Raw genomic sequence first — 24198 nt, forward strand, 5'->3', positions numbered from 1 at the left:
ATGTAGCCATTGGGTATCCCAGAAAAATAAGTTCAAAGTTGAAGGTTACAATTTAAACAGGTAAACACTGCCCCGTGGTCTACTCTTATCACACACACTACTGTTGTCTCACCTGTACTTGAGCAGGGTCCACTGCAGCAGCCACAGACTCACCAGCAGCATGCCATTGATCTCGCAGATAGAGAAGGCCCACTCCACCCGGTCAAAAATGTCAAAGAACTTATCGGGCAGCGGTGGGTTATGCTCCTTGGCAGGCACCCTCTCATGGACCACCGAGATGACCACAGTGGTAGTGACAAAGCAGCAGACTGCGTAGAGGAACGCTACGCCTGTCTTGCCCCACTCCTGGGGGAACCCAGAGCGTTCAGCCTCCAACATGGGGATGGGGATTTGGACCATCTCCTTCCGGAAGCCATTAAGCCCCAGCGAGCCTTTCCGCAGGGGCTTGGCAGTGCCATTGGGCAGCCTCCCATGGCCATTGGCGTGGCCGTTTTTTTGGTGCTCCTCAATGTGGTGCTCGATCCGTAGGGTCTCCAGACGTTCCAAGAGCTGCCGCCCGGTGTCTGAGGAGACCAGTGAGAGGGGCGGGGTCAGGAAGTCATCCGGGGTGAGCCGCAGCAGGGCGGGGCCGTCCGCCTGCTGGAGGGAGTCGCCGTACTCCTGCATCCCCTCCTCGCTCAGCCAATTGGACACATCCTCCGCCGACCACTGCCCCACCTTCTTCATCACCGCCAATGGGGAAGGGGGGACGGGGCCAGGACAGAGATGGAAAGGCTGCAGGAGATATGGCAGTCTATGGAGTAGTAAATCCTCCCCAGCTGTGGCTCATGGCGTTTCAGGAGCATTGGATGGGGACACCCGGAGGACCCAGTCTCAGACTTAGCAGAGTATGGAAGGTAGCTAGTAGCCAGCTGCTTTAGCCTGCTTTGTGCTTCTTCACCTCATTACTTCAATGGGGTTCCCGTATGCCTCTTTCCTGGGAAAAGAGAGAAAAAGGGCTGAGACTTGAGATTCAACCTAGAGCAGACAGTGACCAATCGTTGAATTATAGAAAAGGATAATTAGCTTGTAACATGGCCTTTAGTACCACAGGTAGCTCACTGAAATCAACACTGAAACCAGTTAAGCTCTATTTCCTTCAGATGAACACATGCTATCAATTACACACATCATTCAAAAGCTATTTTTACGACAGCAACACTCATAGGAACAACCCAATAGAAGCACGTTTCCTTCTTTGATCTCTACAGTAGACATGCCTTTCAGAGGACACACATCCTGTGTGGCTTTAGCCTTTTTATGTACCAAGCCACTGAGAAATATCTATGATTGTACCTGACACCCATTTACCAGTAAACCAGTATAACCACAACAGACAATGACATTGAGATCCCATTGTAAACTGTCAACATTCTGTATATTACAGCCCTAAAAGAAAGGTCAATATTGCTGGTTAGGAATCTCCCTAGTTTGATACAGTATATTGATATATCAAAGACTTTGATAAGCAGAAGTGACAGGACTTGCTTCAGTATCCCCTAAAACTAACCCAAGTCAGTCATCTTTTAGACAGTTACCACCTAAACCCACTGAACAAATTACAGACCAAGCAATATGATTGCTACTGTTGGGCGACCCAGCCCCCAAAGTGATTCTTATAACCTGTCTGCTAGGATTTCCTTTGTGTGGTTTTAGGAATCGTGCCTTCTCCCTCTAACATGCTGATCACACCGCTCGCGCAAAATAAACCTACAAATACATGTTATTCAATCATTGCGCCAACGAGCATCTGCGTTGCCAAGCGCTAAAATAGAAGAAGTCAGTTCTATTTGTGACGCTGAACACGGTGCAAGTCCTGTCTATCCCTTCTCCTCATTGGTTTATAGAAGCATATACCCAAGTGCCATCTCCTCATTGGTTATACCCACGTGGGTGATTGAAAGTCATAAGGTGTCATAAGGTGAATGCACCAATTTGTAAGTCGCTCTGGATAAGAGCGTCTGCTAAATGACTTAAATGTAAATGTAAATGTGAAAGAAACTGAGGTCAGTCGGGATAATACACCTTATTATGAAAGTTAGATGCCAATTGCCATATAAAGTTCAATGAAGAAAAAGCCTGGAATGAGGAGAGATGACTAGAAAGATTTGGTTGACCGTTTTATGTGTGGATTAATTGTCAGAGTAGAGGACCTTGTGCATTTCAGATAAAATAACTCAACATTTCTATCCCAGGACAAATTAGCTAGCAACAGCAAGCTAGCTAAAAAGGACAAATTAGCTAGCAACTGCAAGCTAGCTAGCTAAATTGCCATAAACGTTTGAAGCTTTTCAACCTGAAATAATATAATTGGTTAAGATTTTTTGTTTTGATATTTCAACCTGCGTGTCATGATCGCGTTTGGTGTGGGGGGACAAAATAAATTTGCGCACGATGGCGGACGCACCCGCGCATCCGGTTTGGGCATGGTGTCACCCCCATTCTGTCTCACTGGGTAGCAGAGGTTCTGTTGTCTTTACATCCTGTAGGTCTGATATCTAATTGGAGGTTAACTCAACAGTAATGCTGTTGGTCAACAACTCAGATTTTGAATCCAAACAACTGTTATAAAAAGGGTTCTCAGATGCATCGTCACCCTCCCTTTGATCCTGACCTGCGCTGGTGAGATATACCCTCTTTCTTTTGCTCTCGGCCCCTGGGATTCTTGGAGCCTGGCCTTTAAGGCTATGACTTCTCTTTCTCCCTCTGTGATCATGCCCAGAATAAGGCCTTGAAATGCTTGTTAATGCTTTGTAACTTAAGCTTTATGCCTTGTATAATGTATTGTTAATTTTACAATGGTATTAAATATCTGCCTTTGATATAGACAATTCTCAGACCTTTCTATTACTTTTACTAATAGACTCTTGCATATTGCTAAATAATCTTTATGGAGTTAGATCATTTTTATTTTATTTAACCTTTATTTAACTAGGCAAGTCCGTTAAGAACAAATTCTTAATTACAATGACGGCCTAGGAACAGTGCCTTGTTCAGGGGCAGAATGACAGATTTTGACCTTGTCAGCTCGAGGATTTGATCTAGCAACCTTTCGGTTACTGGCCCAACGCTCTAACCACTAGGCTTCCTGCCGCCCCAAACACTTCTACATTAATATTGCTTGGTTATTTAATAGACTTTGTTAACATATTAATTGCAGTCTTATTACGGGTCACATGTGAGGTATGCAGAATATGCACATATTGTAAATATTACCCCACTACTCTCGGTTTCCTGTTTTTCCAGCTGTAGTAACCACCACTCAACGGTATGCCTCTATTACTTTAACTTAAAGCACAACAGCAACAGCTCACTTTATCCACTGTAGTGTAAACTGCAACAATCCACATCTGCTGGCTGGCGTGTGTTTATAAACGGTGTTGACAGCAATGGACACAGGGTGTCCCTGCTTATGTTTCAGGGAGTCCATGGTTCAGCTGGAGGCCAAGGCTGTGTTTCTGGAGGCTCAGGGAGGAACTCATAAATCATCCAGGCTGAGGGTCAGTGCTCAGCAGTACTCTTGTCAGCCTGGGCCCCACCCCAGTCACAGGGCAAGCAGCCAACAGAACCATTCAACCCTTACCTCAGCCAACCACCCTACAGACTGGGATACAGGCCTATAGGCACCAGCTGCCTGCTTTCATGAATACAACTGGCAAGGCTTCAACTCTGATGAACAAAAAGTACAACTTATTTTAACATTCCAACATGTCCATAACAACAGGTTAGCCCACCACGATGAATGACAGATTTGAATAGCTATAAAATGCTCTGTGTAATGGCTGGCTGTAGCCTGTTTTGACTCAGTGTGAGAGGCAACTCACGACAGGATTGAAGTAGGGGAAAGGGTAACCCACAGAGGTGGAGTGTGTGTGTGTGAGAGAGAGAGAGAGCGAGAGAGAGCGAGAGAGAGCGAGAGAGAGCGAGAGAGAGCGAGAGAGAGAGAGAGCGAGAGAGCGAGAGAGCGAGAGAGAGATTAGAGATTTGCCGTCAGCTGCGTGCAGTGGACCTTTGCTCCTTGAATTATTTTACAGGGCAGTCAGTGTTATAATTCCACAGCAGAATGTAGCCATGCTGCCGAGGGGAAAACCACAAATCTATTCAACTCGGGGGTACAACTTTGGTTTTAGAAGTGGAGGGACAACCTGGTGCATGGTCTAGTGGTCCTCCCTCAGAATGTTTTGGGCATCTAAAGAATTTCCTGCGTTTCTACACAATCTAATATGACCCTTTTGGGGTCACTTTTATTGTAAATAAGAATATAATGTTTCTAAACACTTCTACATGAATGTGGACGCTACCATGATTATGGATAATCCTGAATAATGATGAGTGAGAAAGTTTGACGCACAGATATCAATACCCCCCCCTCTAACCACCCCTGTTATTCAAATCAAATCAAATTTTATTGGTCACATACACATGGTTAGCAGATGTTAATGCAAGTGTAGCGAAATGCTTGTGCTTCTAGTTCTGACCATGCAGTAATATCTATCAAGTAATCTAACAATTCCACAACAACTATCTTATACACACAAGTGTAAAGGAATGAATAAGAATATGTACATATAAATATATGGATGAGCGATGGTCGAACGGCATAGGAAAGATGCAGTAGATGCTATAGAGTACAGAATAGAGGTCGACCGATTATGAATTTTAAACGCCGATACCGATTATTGGAGGACCAAAAAAGCCCATACATTTTTTTTTTTAAACAGCCGATTTAAATCGGTATTTGTAATAATGACAATTACAACACTAAATGAACACTTATTTTAACTTAATATAATACATCAATAAAATCAATTTAGCCTCAAGTAAATAATGAAACATGTTCAATTTGGTTTAAATAATGCAAAAACAAAGTGTGGAGAAGAAAGTAAAAGTGCAATATGTGCTATGTAAGAAAGCTAACGTTTCAGTTCCTTGCTCAGAACATGAGAACATATGAAAGGTGGTGGTTCCTTTTAACATGAGTCTTCAATATTCCCAGGTAAGAAGTTTTAGGTTGTAGTTATTATAGGAATTATAGGACTATTTCCCTCTATACCATTTGTATTTCATTAACCTTTGACTATTGGATGTGGCACTTTAGTATTGCAAGTGTAACAGTATAGCTTCCGTCCCTCTCCTCGCTCCTCCCTGGGCTCGAACCAGCAACACAATGACAACAGCCACCATCGAAGCAGCGTTACCCATGCAGTGCAAGGGGAACAACTACTAGAAGGCTCAGAGCGAGTGATGTTTGAAACGCTATTAACGTGCGCTAACTAGCTAGCCATTTCACTTCGGTTACACCAGCCTCATCTTGGGAGTTGATTGGCTTGAAGTCATAAACAGCGCAATGCTTGACGCACAACGAAGAGCTGCTGGCAAAACGCACGAAAGTGCTGTTTGAATTAATGTTTACGCGCCTGCTTCTGCCTACCACCGCTCAGTCAGATACTTGTACGCTCAGTCAGATTATATGCAACGCAGGACACGCTAGATAAAATCTAGTAATATCATCAACCATGTGTAGTTAACTAGTGGTTATGATTGATTGTTTTTTATAAGATAAGTTTAATGCTAGCTAGCAACTTACCTTGGCTTACTGCATTCGCGTAACAGGCAGTTTCCTTGTGGAGTGCAACGAGAGAGAGGCAGGTCGTTATTGCTTTGGACTAGTTAACTAAGGTTGCAAGATTGGATCCCCCGAGCTGACAAGGTGAAAATCTGTCGTTCTGCCCCTCTGCCCCTGAACAAGGCAGTTAACCCACCGTTCCTAGGCCGTCATTGAAAATAAGAATGTGTTCCTAACTGACTTGCCTAGTTAAATAAAGGTATTAAAAATATATATATTTTTAAAAAATTATAATAAAAAAATAAAAATGACAAATCGGCGCCCAAAAATACCGATTTCCGATTGTTATGAAAACTTGAAATCGGCCCTAATTAAATCGGCCATTCCGATTAATCGGTCGACCTCTAGTACAGAATATATATATGAGATGAGTAATGTAGGGTATGTAAACATTATATAAAGTGGCATTGTTTAAAGTGACTAGTGATACATTTATTACATCCAATTTTTTATTGTTAAAGTGGCTAGAGATTTGAGTCAGTATGTTGGCAGCAGCCACTCAATGTCAGTGACGGCTGTTTAACAGCCTTGAGACTGAAAAACAGCTTCTGTCTCTCGGTCCCAGTTTTGATGCACCTGTACTGGCCTCACCTTCTGGATGATAGCGGGGTGAACAGGCAGTGGCTCGGGTGGTTGTTGTCCTTGATGATCTTTTTGGCCTTCCTGTGACATCGGGTGGTGTAGGTGTCCTGGAGGGCAGGTAGTTTGCCCCCGGTGATGCCTTCTGGCGCTGTTGCGCCTTGCCTTCTTCACCACGCTGTCTGTGTGGGTGGACCATTTCAGGTTGTCTGTGATGTGTACGCCGAGGAACATAAAACTTTCCACCTTCTCCACTACTGTCCCGTCGATGTGGATAGGGGGGGTTCTCCCTCTGCTGTTTCCTGAAGTCCACGATCATCTCCTTCGTTTTGTTGACGTTGAGTGTTAGGTTATTTTCCTGACACCACACTCCGAGGGCGCTTACCTCCTCCCTGTAGGCCGTCTCGTCGTTGTTGGTAATCAAGCCTACCACTGTAGTGTCGTCTGTAAACTTGATGATTGAGTTGGAGGAGTGCATGGCCACGCAGTCATGGGTGAACAGGGAGTAGAGGAGAGGGTTGAGAACGCACCCCTGTGGGGCCCCAGTGTTGAGGATCAGCGGGGTGGAGATTGTTTCCCACCCTCACCACCTGGGGGCGGCCCGTCAGAAAGTCCAGGATAGAATTGTCGGTGGCAATGCATTTATTTATTTTTTTCACCTTTATTTATTATACAGGTAGGCTAGTTGAGAACAAGTTCTCATTTACAACTGTGACCTGGTCAAGATAAAGCATAGCAGTGTGAACAGACAACAACACAGAGTTATTGTCCTCATTGTCCTCAAGGCGAGCAAAGAAGTTGTTTAGTTTGTCTGGGAGCAAGACATCTGGGTCCGCGACGGGGCTGGTTTTCTTTTTGGAGTCCGTGATTGATTGTAGATCCTGCCACATACCTTGTGTCTGAGCCGTTGAATTGCGACTCTACTTTGTCTCTATACTGACGCTTAGCTTGTTTTATTGCCTTGCGGAGGGAATAGCTACACTGTTTGTAATCGGTCATGTTTCCGGTCGCCTTGCCCTGATTAAAAAGCAGTGGTTCGTGCTTTCAGTTTTGCGTGAATGCTGCCATCAATCCACGGTTTCTGGTTAGGGAAGGTTTTAATTGTCGCCGTGGGTACAACATCACCGATGCACTTGCTAATAAACTCCCTCACCGAATCCGTGTATACATCAATGTTATTGTTTGACGCTATCTCGAACATATCCCAGTCCACGTGATCGAAGCAATCTTGAAGCGTGGATTCAGATTGGTCGGACCAGCATTGAACAGACCTGTGCACGGGCATTTCCTGTTTTAGTACAAGTCTAAAGGCTGGGAGCAACAAAACAGAGTCGTGGTCAGATTTACCGAAAGGACGGAGGGGGGGCTTGTATGCGTTGCAGAAGTTAGAGTCACAATGAACCAAAAATGTTGGCCGTCGAGGTGTCTGCTTGGGGGGGGGGGGGGGTTGGGTGTACACGACTGATTATAATCGAAGAGAATTCTCTTGGTAGATAATGCGGTCAGCATTTCATTGTAAGGAATTCTAGGTCAGGTGAACAAAAGGACTTGAGTTCCTGTATGTTTTTATGATCACACCACGACTCGTTAATCATAAGGCATACACCTCCCACCCTTGTAATGGTGGGTATGATATCAGTGCATCTGTAACTTTCTCACTCATCATTATTCACGATTCATTCAGGATGATCCGTAATCATGATAGCATCCACATTAATGTAGAAGTGTTTGGAAACATATTATATTATTATTTACGATAAAAGTGGTTCAAAACAACACAACATTATTTACCATTCATTTCTATTGGGCACAAAATAATCTGAAACGCAACCAAAACAAACAGCAAATACATCCAACAAATGTGTAGAGTCACAAGCTTGATGTAGTTATTGCGTGCTATGAATGTGGGACCAACTTTAACCTCATAGTCCTTGTTTGATTTCAAATCCAAACTTTTGGAGTATAGCACCAAAAGAAGAAACAATTCTTCACTGTCCCAATAATTACAGAGGGCACTGTCATTCATATCACAGGCCTAATAGTACTGTAGAGCTATTTTTACTTGCACACAATATAGCTGGATCGTCCCATCCTGCCCCTAGGGGTCCAGCGCCCCAACCCAACACACCCCACTCCACTCCACTCAGCTTTAGGATCTTAGTTAAACATTCATTATTGGTTTCAGGTGTGTTAGAGCAAGGCCATAGTGACAACAGTACGTCAGACCCCCAGGAGCAAGACTGAGCAGCCCAGCAGCTAGGGATTGCCTAAATAGGTATCTCAATACAGACTCCTTTTGTTGTACAGTATTCCATATAAGGCATCCAGACCGTATGAAAGATGCACAGTATACCCTTAAATCAGGTAATAAATCAAATCTAGTGATACAAAACTTGACATTTCTGCCATCCTGTCACGGGTGACGCTCTCCTCATCCTCGGATGAGGTGAGGAGAGAGGGATCTGAAGACCAAAACGCAGGCTTTGGGAAATAAGCCATCTTTATTAAACAACGATAAAGATGGCAACACGAAACGAAACAAACACTTGCACAACTACAAAATAACAAAACGACGTTGAACGAAACCTGAACATAAACTTACATAACTAAACATAAACTTACGTACAGGAAACGGACGACATCGAAACGAAACGAAACAAACAAACGCTACAGTCCCATGTGGTACGAACATAACATACGGACACAGGAGACAATCACCCACAAACAAACAGTGAGAATGCCCTACCTAAATATGACTCTTAATTAGAGGCAAACGCAAACCACCTGCCTCTAATCAAGAGCCATACCAGGCAAACCGAAACCAACATAGAAACAGATAACATAGAATGCCCACCCAACCTCACGTCCTGACCAACTAACACACAAAAACTAACATAAATAGGTCAGGAACGTGACAGTACCCCCCCCACAAGGTGCGAACTCCGGACGCACCAGCACAAAGTCTAGGGGAGGGTCTGGGTGGGCATCTAACCACGGTGGTGGCTCAGGCTCCGGGCGCGGTTCCCACCCCACCATAATCCATCCTAACTTCCTCCCTCCAAGAATGTCCACCCTCTTTTTTCCCCCACACAATTCTCTTAATAATATATTTAATAAGGATAACACCGGGACAGAGAGATAAATCAAGATAGAGGGATAGATAAGAATATAGAGATAGATGAAGATAGAGAGGGAGATTAGGATAGAGGGGCAACTCCGGACTGAAAGGCAGCTCCGGACAGAGAGACAGCTCTGGACTGATGGGCAGTTCTGGGTATCCAGCCTTTTCAGGCTGAAGGACAGCTCATGGCTGACTGACGAATCTCGATGCTCATGGCTGGCTGACGGCTCTCGACGCTCATGGCAGGCTGACGGCTCTCTACGCTCATGGCAGGCTGACGGCTCTCGACGCTCATGGCAGGCTGACGGCTCTCGACGCTCATGGCAGGCTGACGGCTCTGGCTGCTCATGGCGCTCTGACGGCTCTGGCTGCTCATGGCGCTCTGACGGCTCTGGCTGCTCATGGCGCTCTGACGGCTCTGGCTGCTCATGGCGCTCTGACGGCTCTGGCTGCTCATGGCGCTCTGACGGCTCTGGCTGCTCATGGCTCGCTGGCGGCTCTGGCAGATCCTGTCTGGTTTGCGGCTCTGGCAGATCCTGTCTGGTTGGCGGCTCTGGCAGATCCTGTCTGGTTGGCGGCTCTGGCAGATCCTGTCTGGTTGGCGGCTCTGGCAGATCCTGTCTGGTTGGCGGCTCTGGCAGATCCTGTCTGGTTGGCGGCTCTGGCAGATCCTGTCTGGCTGACGGCTCTAGCGGCTCCTGTCTGGCTGACGGCTCTAGCGGCTCCTGTCTGGCTGACGGCTCTGTAGGCTCATGGCAGACGGGCGGCTTTGCAGGCTCATGGCAGACGGGCGGCTTTGCAGGCTCCTGGCAGACGGATGGCTCAGATGGCGCTGGGGAGACGGATGGCTCAGATGGCGCTGGGGAGACGGATGGCTCAGATGGCGCTGGGGAGACGGATGGCTCTGGCCGGATACGGTACACTGTAGACCTGGTGCGTGGTGCCGGAACTGGAGGCACCGTGCTAATGACAAGCACCTTCCTACTAGTGCGGGGAGCAGGGACAGGGCACACTGTATTCTCAAAGCCTACTCTATCCCTGATGCGTGGTACCGGCACTGGTGACACCGGGCTGAGGACAAGCACATCAGGATTAGTAGGGGGAGAAGATACAGTGGGTTCAGGGCTCTGGAGACGCACTGGTAGCTTAGTGCGTGGGGCCGGAACTGGAGGCACCGGGCTAGATACACGCACTACAGGGAGAGTGCGTGGAGGAGGAACAGGGCTCAGGATACGCACTGGTAGCCTAGTGCGTAGTGTATACACTGTAGGTACTAGGCTGGGGCGGGGAGGTGGTGCCGGAAATACCGGACCGTGGAGGCGTACTGGCACTCTTGAGCATTGAGCCTGCCCAACCTTACCTGGTTGAATGCTCCCGGTTGCCCGACCAGTGCGGGGAGGTGGAATAACCCGCACCGGCCTATGTAGGCGAACCGGAGAAACCATGCGTAAGGCCGGTGCCATGTATGCCGGCCCGAGGAGACGCACTGGAGACCAGACGCGTTGAGCCGGCCTCATGACACCTGGCTCAATACCCAATCTAGCCCTCCCAGTGCGGGGAGGTGGAATAACCCGCACCGGGCTATGCACTCGTACAGGAGACACCGTGCGCTCTACTGCGTAACACGGCGCCTGCCCGTACTCCCGCTCTCCACGGTAAGCCTGGGAAGTGGGCGCAGGTCTCCTACCTGCCCTTGGCCCACTATCTCCTAGCCCCCCCCCCAAGAAATTTTTGGGAATTACTTACGGGCTTTTTCGGCTTCCGTGCCAGACGCGTTCCCTCATAGCTCCGGTTCCTCTCTCCGGTAGCCTCCGCTCTCCTCAGTGCCTCCAGCTGTTCCCATGGGAGGCGATCTCTACCAGCTAGGATCTCCTCCCATGTGTAGACACCCTTTCCATTCAAAACATCGTCCCATGTCCATTGCTCCTTTCTCTCCTGTCCCTTACTCCGTTTCGTTTTCCCTTGCCGCTTGGTCTTAGCGTGTTGGTGGGTGATTCTGTAACGGATGACGCTCTCCTCATCCTCGGATGAGGTGAGGAGAGAGGGATCTGAAGACCAAAACGCAGGCTTTGGGAAATAAGCCATCTTTATTAAACAACGATAAAGATGGCAACACGAAACGAAACAAACACTTGCACAACTACAAAATAACAAAACGACGTTGAACGAAACCTGAACATAAACTTACATAACTAAACATAAACTTACGTACAGGAAACGGACGACATCGAAACGAAACAAACAAACGCTACAGTCCCATGTGGTACGAACATAACATACGGACACAGGAGACAATCACCCACAAACAAACAGTGAGAATGCCCTACCTAAATATGACTCTTAATTAGAGGCAAACGCAAACCACCTGCCTCTAATCAAGAGCCATACCAGGCAAACCGAAACCAACATAGAAACAGATAACATAGAATGCCCACCCAACCTCACGTCCTGACCAACTAACACACAAAAACTAACATAAATAGGTCAGGAACGTGACACATCCGTTGTGAAAGGATAACCAAATTTCAAATTAATGGCACTGCATGGGGACAAGAGCTGTAATCAGTGGTGTAAAGTACTTAAGTAAAAATACTTTAAAGTACTACTTAAGTAGTTTTTGGGGGTATCTGTACTTAACTTTACTTATATTTTTGACAACATTTAGTTTACTACATTCCTAAAGACAATTATGTACTTTCAACTCCAAATATTTTCCCTGACACTCAAAAGCACTCGTTACATTTTTTATGTCTAGCATGACAGGAAAATGCTCCAATTCACACACGTATCAAGAGAAAATTCCTGGTCATCCCTACTGCGAACTAAACACAAATTCTTTGTTTGTAAATTATGTATGTGTTGGAGTGTGCCCCAGGTTATCCGTAGTTAAAAAAACAAGGTGTTTAATATAGGGAATTTGAAATGATTTATACTTTTACTTTCAATGCTTAAGTATATTTTAGCAATTACATTTCCTTTTGATACTTAAGTATATCAAAAACCAAATACTTTTACTCTAGTATTTTACTGGGTGACTCACTTTTACGTTAGTTATTTTCTATAAAAAAAAAGGTATCTTTACTTTTACTCAAGTATGACAATTGGGTACTTATTCCACCACTGGATGTAATGGACCTGAGGGGAAGCATACTAAAACATGGTGTAAGGCAGCCTTAAATGTGAGGATGAGCAAAGCCACCCTTCACCTGAACAAAGGAATAACTAGTTACGAGTTCCCCTTAAACCATTTGTTGCAGTAAGGATGCCCCCCCCCCCCCCCCCCCCCCCTACCAGACTGGTCTATGGAAACCATGAGAACACCTGCATGAACTGCTTTTCTGTGCGACCAGAGAAAATACGCTGCATTCATGTCCTTCTACTATGATACTCATGTGCTTTCTAACTTCACCATGTGTCTGTGTGTGTGAACTCTCTACCCAACGGTGTTCAACTGCAGCTGCATGCTGTCTACTGGCCAACCATGTTGAGTAAATATTTGCATAGTTCATTCTATGTGGGTTTGTGGGCCAGGTAGTGATACAGGTGAGAGAATGGTGTTCATGCATTTTATTCACCATCGTTCTCGGAAGGTAACGTTCCGTAATGAGAGACAAATAAAGCATTGTGTGCTTTATGAGTATTTTTTTTAACCTTTATTTAACTAGGCAAGTCAGTTAAGAACAAATTCTTATTTTCAATGACGGCCTAGGAACAGTGGGTTAACTGCCTTGTTCAGGGGCAGAACGACAGATTTTTACCTTGTCAGCTCAGGGATTTGATCTTGCAACCTTTCGGTTAAAAGTCCAACGCTCTAACCACTAGGCTACCTACCTGTTATAAGGCAAGGCCTAGCATTGTCATGATGAGTGAATACACAGACAACTTCACACAATGTTTACACAAGCTTTACACAAGCACTGCATTGACCAACTGGACAAAGTTTATTTAGCAATTTACTGTCTACGGAGAGAGAGTATGTTTACAGGTAGTGGTGGTCAGTTTACTGCTGTTCAACCAACTTCGTAACGGAAGTATCACAGGAGCAATGAACACAGAAATCTTAAAAACAACACATTTCGTGTAGTGAACAAAGAGTTGGAAAATAACTCGACAGTTGACTTTGAAGATTCAGGAGTACTTCATGCCACTGTAATTCCAATGGCGAGTTGATATGCCATGTCTATAGTTATACATAGCTGCAGGAGAGGCATAAAGGAAACCGTAATTTCATCACTCCAACAGCTCGCAAAACATCAGCAATCTAATAGTCCCATGTAGCTCTGTTGGTATTATAGCAGGGCGCTTGCACTGCCAGGGTTGCGAGTTTGATTCCCACAGAGGAAAATGTATGCACTCACTACAGTAAGTCGCTCTGGATAAGAGTGTCTGCTAAATTACTAAATTGTAAAAAAATATGTAGCACAAAGTAACTGAACTGCTCATAGGACTGCGTAAATCTGTTTACTTAATAGGGTTGTAGCTGATACTCGGCATTCACAGTGACGCAACAGCCTAAATAACAGCACCTGCTGCCCGACTCATACAAACAGTGAACACCAAACTATGTTAGAAGAATCATGTATATTCTTACTCAACCATCTGACACAGCTTTGTGTGCACGCTTACAGACAATAATGAAAAGTCATGGCAGATACAACTAGGGTTGTGACAATTCTAGTATATTTTTAAAAACACGCTGTATGTAAAATTGTGTGTGCTATAGCATGGAAAATAAATAAATATGACTCTGGATGACAATATATTTGGTTTACAACATTAGGGCTTCATGTTTTGTTTCCTTGCCACAATGCTAACAAGTATTGTGATGCTGGTATTGTCCCGGCCCTAGATACATTATATATATAGAAATAACGTGAGCTTTTTAAAATCTAAAATTAAGGATGTTTTTAGGCCTACAGCCCCTCATAAATAAATAAATAAGTCTGGTTTCTGGCCAGAAACCAGACTACATGACAGGACACGGACATTTCTGATGGTGGAAAAAAATACTTGGATCACAAAATGAAACAAGGACAAGTGGAAAACGCATCAATGATACATAGTCCAACCATACTGCTTCATGCTGTAAATTCTTCCCTTCGAGGTTTGGCCGTGGAATGGAAGAGTAACGACAGTGGTGGAAAAAGTACCCAATTGTCATACTTGAGTGAAAGTAAAGATACCTTAACAGAAAATTACTCAAGTAAAAGTGAAAGTCACCCAGTAACATACTACCCGAGTAAAAGTCTAAAAGTATTTGGTTTTAAATATACTTAAGTGTAAAATATTTCAAAATTGCTTATATTAACACAAGCCAGACAGCACAATTTTGCATTTTATTTTTTACGGATAGCCAGGGGCACACTCCAACACATAATTTACAAACGAAGCATTTGTGTTTAGGGAGTCTGAAAGATCATAGGCAGTAGGGAACGACACGGGATGTTTTTTTGGACGATTTTCATGTCCAGCTAAGCATTCAAAATGTAACAAGTACTTTTGGGTGTCAGGGAAAATGTATGGAGCAAAAAGTACATAATTGTCTTTAGGAATGTAGTGAAGTAAAAGTTGTCAAAAATATAAATAGTAAAGTACAGATACCCCAAAAAACGACTTAAGAAGTACTTAAGTATTTTTACGTAAGTTCTTTACACCCCTGAGTAACTAACGAGGCAGAAAAGCAAAAGGCTGTGTCTGTGACCAGAGTTTAACCTTTCCCCCCAAAGCATGCCAAGTACACAAACACACACACAGGGCGCCAGTAGCAGAGTGACTCATTCACAATGCTAAAGCGTATGTTTCAGGGAAGAGACTAACCAATTCAGGCCAAATAGACACAGCAAAAATATAGAGCTACAGATTGTTGTCAATATAAACTTTCCTCAGACTCTGGTTGACAAAGAAACGAGACAGTCTCACTGACAAACATGTTGTTGGAAGCAAGGTTATAGTAAACTGAAACTACTAATGAAAGACGTTCGTAAACTGAAATAAAACAATTCACAAACCCGTTTGAAAAACTAAAACTACACAAACTTATCTTTGACAAATTAACAGTACACTGTACAAAAAAAGCACACACACACACAACCAGTCAAAGGTATGTCAGTGTCATGAGGTAGTCACCTGGAATGCATTTCAATGAAAAGGTGTGCCTTGTTAAAAGTTAATTTGTGGAATTTCTTTCCTTCTTTATGCGTTTGAGCCAATCAGTTGTGTTGTGACAAGGTAGGGGTAGTATACAAAAGACAACCCTATTTGGTAAAATATCAAGTCCATATTATGGCAAGAACAGCTCAAATAAGCAAAAAGAAAATGACAGTCCATCATTACTTTAAGACATGAAGGTCAGTCAATCCGAAAAATGCCAAGAACTTTTAAAGTTTCTTCAAGTGCAGTCGCAAAAACCAAACGCTATGAAGCAACTGGCTCTCAAGAGGACCGCCACAGGAAAGGAAGACCCAGAGTTACCTCTGCTGCATTAGAGTTACCAGCATCAGAAATTGCAGTCCAAATAAATGCTTCATATAAATAAATAAACTGTTCAGAGGAGACTGTGTGAATCAGGCCTTCATGGTCAAATTACTGCAAAGAAACCACTACTAAAGGACATCAATAATAAGAAGAGACTTGCTTGGGCCAAGAAACACAAGCAATGGACATTAGACCGGTGGAAAGATGTCTTTTGGTCTGACAAGTCAAAATTTTAGATGTTTGCTTCCAGGATGTAACAACAAAATGTGGAATAAGTCTAGGGGTATGAATACTTTCTGAAGGCACCGTACATAGTAATCAATATTTTATACATTTGTTAATTTGACTGATAATCATATCATTCTATCCACTTCCTCATTCTGTCTCATTGTCGCATAGACATATATTATATATTGATCGACCTGCTCAATGTGCCTGCTAGCAACTACTAGGTAGTTTCATTGACAAACATAGATGGAGCTAGCTAGCGATTTTGGGCACTGAAACAGCGTGTTGCTTGTGCTTTATTTACAATAGGTCGACAGCTTGCTGATAAAGTTGATGGCATGTTCTCAGAAATCAGTTCTAAGCACAGACAGCGGAAGCGGACTCAATACTGTCTTCAGTGCACTGACTAGGTTATCCATGCACGTCTTTTTACTTCAGAAATACTGCACCAAACACCTTAGCTAGATGTAAAATTGTGCCACTAACAAGTCCAATGCAAAACATCAAAATAAATTACAGATTTATTGGTTTATCTTAGATTAATTCTGACTATTTTGAGGAAGTGGTATTGGCTATGTTGTGGATGTGGTGACTCAAGGAGGGACAAACATTAATTGCCAGGGTACGATATATAGCGAACACACCCACATCAAACCACACCTCCAAGACCCAAATATATTTTTTCTTAATGAGAAACAGAAAAACACGTAGAATCGGTGTGTTCAGCCCCCCTTGAAAAATAACCTAACCTCTGACCTGACCCATCAACTAGTGTATTACTGCCCCACAGTGGCAAAAACTTACATCCTCAAAAATCTAAACACAAATGTCTTCTAACATTTCACACACAGGCTACTTTCGGTCCCTAACACAAAAAACGAGTAAATCAGATGTTAAACCTAACTAAAACTAAACTGAATTTCAAGGAAAAATCTATAAACTATAATAACATTGGTTGGAATGTTTTAGAGTCAAATTCATTCCTCCAGGTTCCAAAGCTCCCGGTCAGAGATATAAATAATTATGTAAGCATAAACACCTGTGCCATAGGACTTACCCCCATCTCCCCTGTGCCTCTTCATTCTTCACCTGCTCTAATTACAAGGCACATGTGGCTCTGAGAGAGAAAGAACAGCTCTGCAGAAGTTCCTCTGAACAAGGCTCTCTCTTTCTCAGACTCCTCCTCCTTCCCTCTTGGTCTCTTTATCTATCGCTCTCTGGCTTGAACGGAGTCCCTGAACCCCACCCATTCTGGGCTAGCGTGTGTCCGCAAAACACAAAAAGATCTGATCTCCATCCATTTACCTTATTCATCCTTTAAGCACAATGGATATCATTGGAAATTTTCATTTTTTGTTGTTGAAAGGACACACTGTCAAGTGGTGGAAACACAGGCATCCAGAATCAGAAAAAGTGCACAGTAAACACAGCGCAGGGAGCTGGATACACATAGTAGAAAACACACTGGGGAGGGCTCATGGGGATTTGAAAACGGGTCAGCTCCTGTTATAGAACTAATTGTTTTAACGTCTCACCTAGGCCACACAGACTTATCACCACAACTCAAATACACAAAGGAAGGAATTTAAAATGTTACTCAGGTAACTAAACTCGAACCAATAAGCTAGGCTTATTTGTGCCATATAGATACATTATATAGACAGTCTGTTTGCATATAGAGCACATTTCAACAGTGAGCGTACCATGTTTCCTCTTTCTATGCCTAAAGTATATTTGTTTGAACATGTTGAATCAACATAAGCCACCACAAACAACATTACAAGTAAGAATGTCAAAATGACATTCCAGTCATGGAAACATATTCAGGCCAACCTTTTGTTTGCTTTCCCCTCCTCCTTCCCTCTGGGTGTTTTCGCTTTTCTGGGACAATGCTTTATTTGAAACAGTAATCTTCCATTACAGAACGTTACCTTCTGAGAACAATGGTGAATAAACACACTATTCTCTCACCTGTATCACCTAGCCTACTACCTGTCCCACAAAGCCGCATAGAATGCATTTTACCCATGCTTGGCAAGTTGGCGATACCAGGGTGAAAATTAACAGCAAGCAGCTGCAGTTTAACACTGTTGGGTAGAGAAAGTTCAGACACACACACACACACACACACACGTAATACTTGTTATAGCAAACATGAACTATGCTTCCTGAGGCCTTTCATGAGGTTGAGTGTTCTGATGTGACGGAGTATTTTCATATTACTATAATAGACTGTTTTCCCAATTCTATTCTGGTATAGGCCTACTCGTTTGTATGTAGTAGGCCTGTGTGTGAAACTGCCTTGAAGGCTTTAGACAACACCTGCAGTCTCATAGAACACAGAAGCTACTTATAGAAGCAGAGACAAAGTCTCTTTGTTCAGGATTTTTTTACGTGAAGGTTCTCCAGTACTGTGGAGCTAGAGCAACCAGCTAAAGCGGCCTATGTTGGGGATCGGTTACATTTTTGGACAACTTGATTGGCAGAGGAGATGCTGGGAATGAGTAGGAGTTTAGAGATTACATTCTTAGCATCAGCAATGCAGGTTTCACTTTACTGAGAGGTTTGCAATACTGTTGGCTAAATATTTTGGCCTACAGTACATCCAGATTCTTTAAATGCTGTATGGTCAGGACACCTCTTAAAACAAACTTTTAGACATACTTGTTGGAAACTCTGACACTGACAGCATTTTCACACGTCGATGAATCAACCACACTGTCACTTATTTGACAAGTGGTTGAGGCTCACATCATTAGCGCCTCCTACATTAATTCCAATGTACCTCATTCAATATTACACTAAATTAACATTCAAAAATGTTTGCAGTAACCTGCATTAACTGTTTTTATTGTTTCTGTACAGTATGTGCAGTTGATCATTCAAAATTAGATTAACATTTGAAATATTGGTACTGTAACCTCATGACCTAAGTTCTACATAGCATTCAGTAGCCAGGGAAGTTATTGAGTTAGTCTCAGGCATGTAGGCTAGTCTACAAGCAAGATGTATGGGAACAGTGACTGAGACGTGCAATAAGGTCTCTCTGTAATCTTTCAGCAAACCCTCAATTGTCAGAATTTCACAATAGAATACATGAAAAGACAAAGCCTTCAAAGAAGAGGATATATGAAAGTTTCTACAATTCATACTATACGGGCCTGATAGGGGTATAGCTTTTTAGTCTTCTAGGAAGTAAAATAGCCTACTTTGTAGGAAAGGGACCACTGGACAGGTTTCCATCTTGGCTGCAAAATAGTAAGTTGTTAAAATATGTAAGCTTCCTTCTTTCATGATAATGCACAAGGCCATTGGTACTTTTGACAAACTCAAACAAGATAGATGACAACCCATATACAGTCAAATAATCTGAGGTTTTCAATACAAATGAGAATAAGCAATCAAATCATATCTGCATCCACTGCTGAGCAATCGATCTGCTGTATGATTGCATTTATCCTGTTTCTGGAGGGGAAATTGGCAATTAAGGTCAATTACAGGATTCTGAAAACAATGCACGTGTCTTTAGGCTTTCTGTAGGAAGTAATGAATCCACTAAGATAACTGAGAGTACAGTGACCTTTTAGAGGTACAATTTGCCAGTCTAAGGTTAGTTTGCCAAAAGACTAGAGTAGTTTTAGTTAGTCAAAGTTTTTTCCTCAAGTTAGAAGCCAGCATCAAATTTAGAACAGTTCATAGGAGCAATACTTTTAGTGTTAGTTAGCATTTCTCTGTTGTGGTATTAACTAACCATCTTCCACAAGCACAGCTTGCGACAGTTGAATTGGCCAATTTTCCACTGTTTTTTAACAGCTTCCAGCCCTATCAACAGGGGTCTTTTCCATGTGATTTCTCTCTCTCCTTGACTTCATTTTAACCTTCCTCAGTACCAGGAAAAAAACATCTCTGGACACTAACGTGTTCATCTTCAACCTTTTGAAATTTCCACATGAGATAATGAATGATGTAATGGCCTAATGAGATCAGAAAGCAGTGGTGGAGGAACCGTCAGTGCGTTAATCAATCTGCCAGGCTTAATAGTTGAAGACAGTGGGTTCGGAACAGCAAGTCACGAATCTGTGTGTTGTGTCATGGTGTCTGATTACAGATAGCAGAGGTAACAAGCTGGCCTCTGGGAAAGAGTATTTGCTGATGTCACAGAGGAATATCACACCTTCAATCTTGGCAGATAAACAGGCTCAGAACTCACCACTAAAGAGATAAGATTCGAGGAAAATACCAACCCTTGACCCTGTTTGTTTGGTTTCATGCAAATCTGACTGTCAAATGTATTGAATAGCCTACAACTTCCCTTCACCCAAATACGATCTATAAACATATTTCCCCCAGCGATGGTAGACGTGAGACAGAATCTATAAAACAGTCTCTGCTACAGTATTTTTTCTTTCAGTAGTAGCTTAACTTGAAAGAGCAACTAGCGGCTGGATGGTCACATCTTAGCTAGGGCTGGGAATTGCCAGGGACCTTACGATACGATATCATGACGATACTTAGGTGCCGATACGGTGTGTATTGCGATTCTCACAATTCTATGTATTGCGATTCGATACTGTGATTTTATTGCAATTCGATGTTCCAAACAAATTGCTCAAACATGTCTGCTGCAAAGGGACAAGAGAGGCATAAGAAAACGAGTTATGTTCAGACATGGTTATACGTGCTGAAAACAAATTGGCTCCCTATAAAAAGATGTAGAACGAGCTATGAAGGAAAAATACTGGAGTCTTGGTGCAGGTACAGCCAACTAGAGCAAAAATAATATTGCGATTATATTGTTTTCACAATGTAAAAAATAATATTCCAATATGTAACTCTCGATTTTCCCCCCAACCACTAATCATAGCCAACTCATTGGCACATGGAGATAAATGTATGGTTTGACGCTATATGGAAAATTCAGCTGCTATCCCTTGGTGAAAGCCAAGGACTAAAATCCCAAATAGTAGATAGTATAGATGGTTTTGTTTCTTAACAACCAACCTAACACGTGTGGAATTATGGGGAAAAACACACAGGGTTGGCCTAGATTGTTGACAACATGTAAATTACACTGAATAAAAATATAAAAAAGGCAACATGGAAGGTTTTGGTCCCATGTTTCACGAGCTGAAATAAAAGATTCCAGAAATGTTCCATATGCACAAAAAGCGTAGATCTCTTGAATTTCTTTACATCCCTGTTAATTAGCATTTCTCCTTTTCCAAGACAATCCATCCACCTGACAGGTTTGGCATATCAAGAAGCTGATAAAACAGCATGATCATGACACAGGTGCACCTTGTGCTGTGGACAATAAAAGGTCACTAAAATGCCACAGATGTCTCAAGTTGAGGAAGCGTGCAATTGGCATGCTGACTGCAGGAATGTCCACCAGAGCTGTTGCCAGAGAATGGAATGTTAATTTCTCTACCAACGTCATTTTAGAGAATTTGGCAGTATGTCCAACTAGCCTCACAACCGCACACCATGTGTAACCACGCCAGCCCAGGATCTCCACATCTGGCTTCTTCGCCTGCGGGATCGTCTTGATGAAACTGTGGGTTTGCACAACCAAAGAATATCTGCAAAAACTGTCAGAAACAGTCTCTGGGAAGCTCATCTGCATGCTCGTCGTCCTCACCAGGGTCTTGAGCTGACAGCAGATCGGCATCGTAAACGACTTCAGTAGACAAATGCTCACCTTCGATGGCCACTTGCATGGCACGCTGGAGAAGTGTGCTCTTCACGAATGAATCCCAGTTTCAACTGTACCGGGCAGATGGTAGGTTGTCGTGGTTTGCTAATGTCAACGTTGGGAACAGAGTGCCCCATGGTGGAGGTGGAGTTATGGTATGGGCAGGCATAGGCTACGAACAATGAACACAATTGCATTTCATTGATAGCTATTTGAATGCAGAAAAATACCGTGACGAGATCCTGAGGCCCATTGTCGTGCCATTCGTCTGCCGCTATCACCTCATGTTTCAGCATGATAATGCACAGCCCCATGTCGCAAGGATCGGTAAACAATTCCTGGAAGCTGAAAATATCCCAGTTCTTCCATGGCCTGCATACTCACCAGACATGTCACCCATTGATGATGTCTGGGATGCTCTGGATCGACATGTACAACAGCGCGTTCCAGTTCCCGCCAATATTCCGCAACTTCACACAGACAATGAAGAGGAGTGAGACAACATTCCACAGGCCACAATCAACAGCCTGATCAACTCTGTGAAGGAGATGTGTCACGCTGCATGAGGCAAATGGTGGTCACACTACATACTGAATGGTTTTCTGATCCATGCCCCTACTTTAAAAAAAAAAGGTATCTCAGACCAACAGATGCGTATCTGTATTCCCAGTCATGTGAAATCCATAGAGTACGGCCTACTGAATTTATTTAAATTGACTGATTTCCTTATATGAATTGTAACTCAGTAAAATCTTTGAAATTATTGCATGTTGCGTTTATATTTTTGTTCAGTGTATATTTCGTCTCCAATATTTATTGAAAACAAATACATTTGCACAATGAGCACTTGTTGTCTGAAATACATTGTTACAGTTGTTGGTTAGCTAGCTAGATAATTTTTGCCATATTAGCATAAGCATTTCATTGACATGAAATTCGTCAAAACACCTCAAAACAAGACATGGTATAAAGAACAAAATTAAACTAATTGAAAGAGTCACTTACGATTCCCCACATGGCAGTTTCTTGTCATTGTTGGTAGCTAACTGGCTATCCAGAATCACAACATCTCACAGGCTTCTGCACCACTGAAGCATGAACATTGTGAGGTTGTCAGCTAACCCATCTATGTAAACCGATTAGGTTCTCAACCAAGTACCAGTGATCAACACAGAACAAAGCTATGCATCAGCAGTGATAAGCCTGTAATAAAGCCTATCAGGCAAATAATTACCACAACACATTTGTACATGAATACTGTCACCTGGTCAGGATGAGACATGGAGTGTACTCATTAGTTGCGTACTGTAGCAACACATTTTGCACAGAAGGAAAACAGTTTGCAGCGGAAACTACGGTTTCTATTGGACAAATTCAGCTAGGTCCCTCCCAGTTTCGTTCCATTTGCTTCCATTTTGTTCCTAGTGAATACACCTCTAATGAGTCTGTTTGCCTTGAATACTCTGAAGAGCAGAGCTTAACAGCACAATAACAAATGCTCGCAGGTGCCACCCGTTAATGAGGAACCCACCTGTGAATTCATGATTAAATTATGACCATGTCAGGTCCACACACACACACACACACACACACACACACACACACACACACACACACACACACACACACACACACGACAGGATAAAAACCTGTTTTACAGTATAGTACAGCATACGCACAAAACCTGAAGACAAAAAGACTATATGTTGACCTAGACAGATAATAAGAGATTGAAGAACAGTATTAATATGGAGGAAGTGAGTATGTGGAAACACCTAGGGTAGGCAAATTACACTTTTCAATTGAAACAGAGTCAAGAGCAACATTATTCCAAAGCAATTTACACATGCAGTAGTTGTTTCCTGTTATCCAACATAGGGGCCTGTTTTGTTGAATACATCCATTTAATGGTGGATGTTAATATGTTTACTAAAAAAAGTATCTTCAGAAAGTATTCACACTCCCTGACTCTTTCCACATTTTGTGGAGTTACAGCCTGAATTTAAAATGGATTAAATAGATATCTCATTTACACCGTCCCTGGGCAAGAAAATACTGAATAATCCTGGTCTCTAGCTACCTTTTGTTGTAGTGTATAGCAGCTGCAGCCACAAGTGTTATCAAAGAGGATGCTTTTGCTAATTTGTTAACACCCTTCAAGATTAACTTTCAACAAGTATCAAATTATCATGATTTGGTGATTTGTAGCCCACTGGTTTTGCAACTGTTAGCTACCTCTTTGAAAATAACGCGTGTGAAACATTTGTGTACGGAACGTGTTAAAAATATGTTTGCAATGGGAAGTAATAGTTGTACATTTCGATTTGGAAATGCTTAAATTTTTAATGTTTTTGTTATTGGGGTCCTACTGGCTTATTTTAAATGGGTGGCTTTTATCAGTATGCTGTGTTTGACTGCTTTCTATGTGTTTTACAA

At 43.0% G+C, this 24198-nt stretch overlaps 1 protein-coding gene across 3 annotated transcripts in view; it reads right to left on the reverse strand.

Moving 5' to 3' along the window:
• Positions 1–24198, reverse strand: part of LOC129836352 (phosphatidylcholine:ceramide cholinephosphotransferase 1-like) — a 54034-nt gene that overhangs the window by 9080 nt on the left and 20756 nt on the right. For 2 of the 3 annotated variants that reach the window (XM_055902397.1, XM_055902400.1), the window contains one exon: positions 113–976. In XM_055902397.1, coding sequence (XP_055758372.1) covers positions 113–726 — 614 coding nt within the window. In that variant the 5' untranslated portion in view covers positions 727–976. Of the gene's footprint in view, positions 1–112; positions 977–17124; positions 17233–24198 lie in introns of those variants that run through there. The other variant, XM_055902399.1, reaches the window with a different exon arrangement.

Source organism: Salvelinus fontinalis, chromosome 37, assembly GCF_029448725.1.
Source record: "Salvelinus fontinalis isolate EN_2023a chromosome 37, ASM2944872v1, whole genome shotgun sequence".
NCBI classification, from domain to species: Eukaryota; Metazoa; Chordata; class Actinopteri; order Salmoniformes; family Salmonidae; genus Salvelinus; species Salvelinus fontinalis.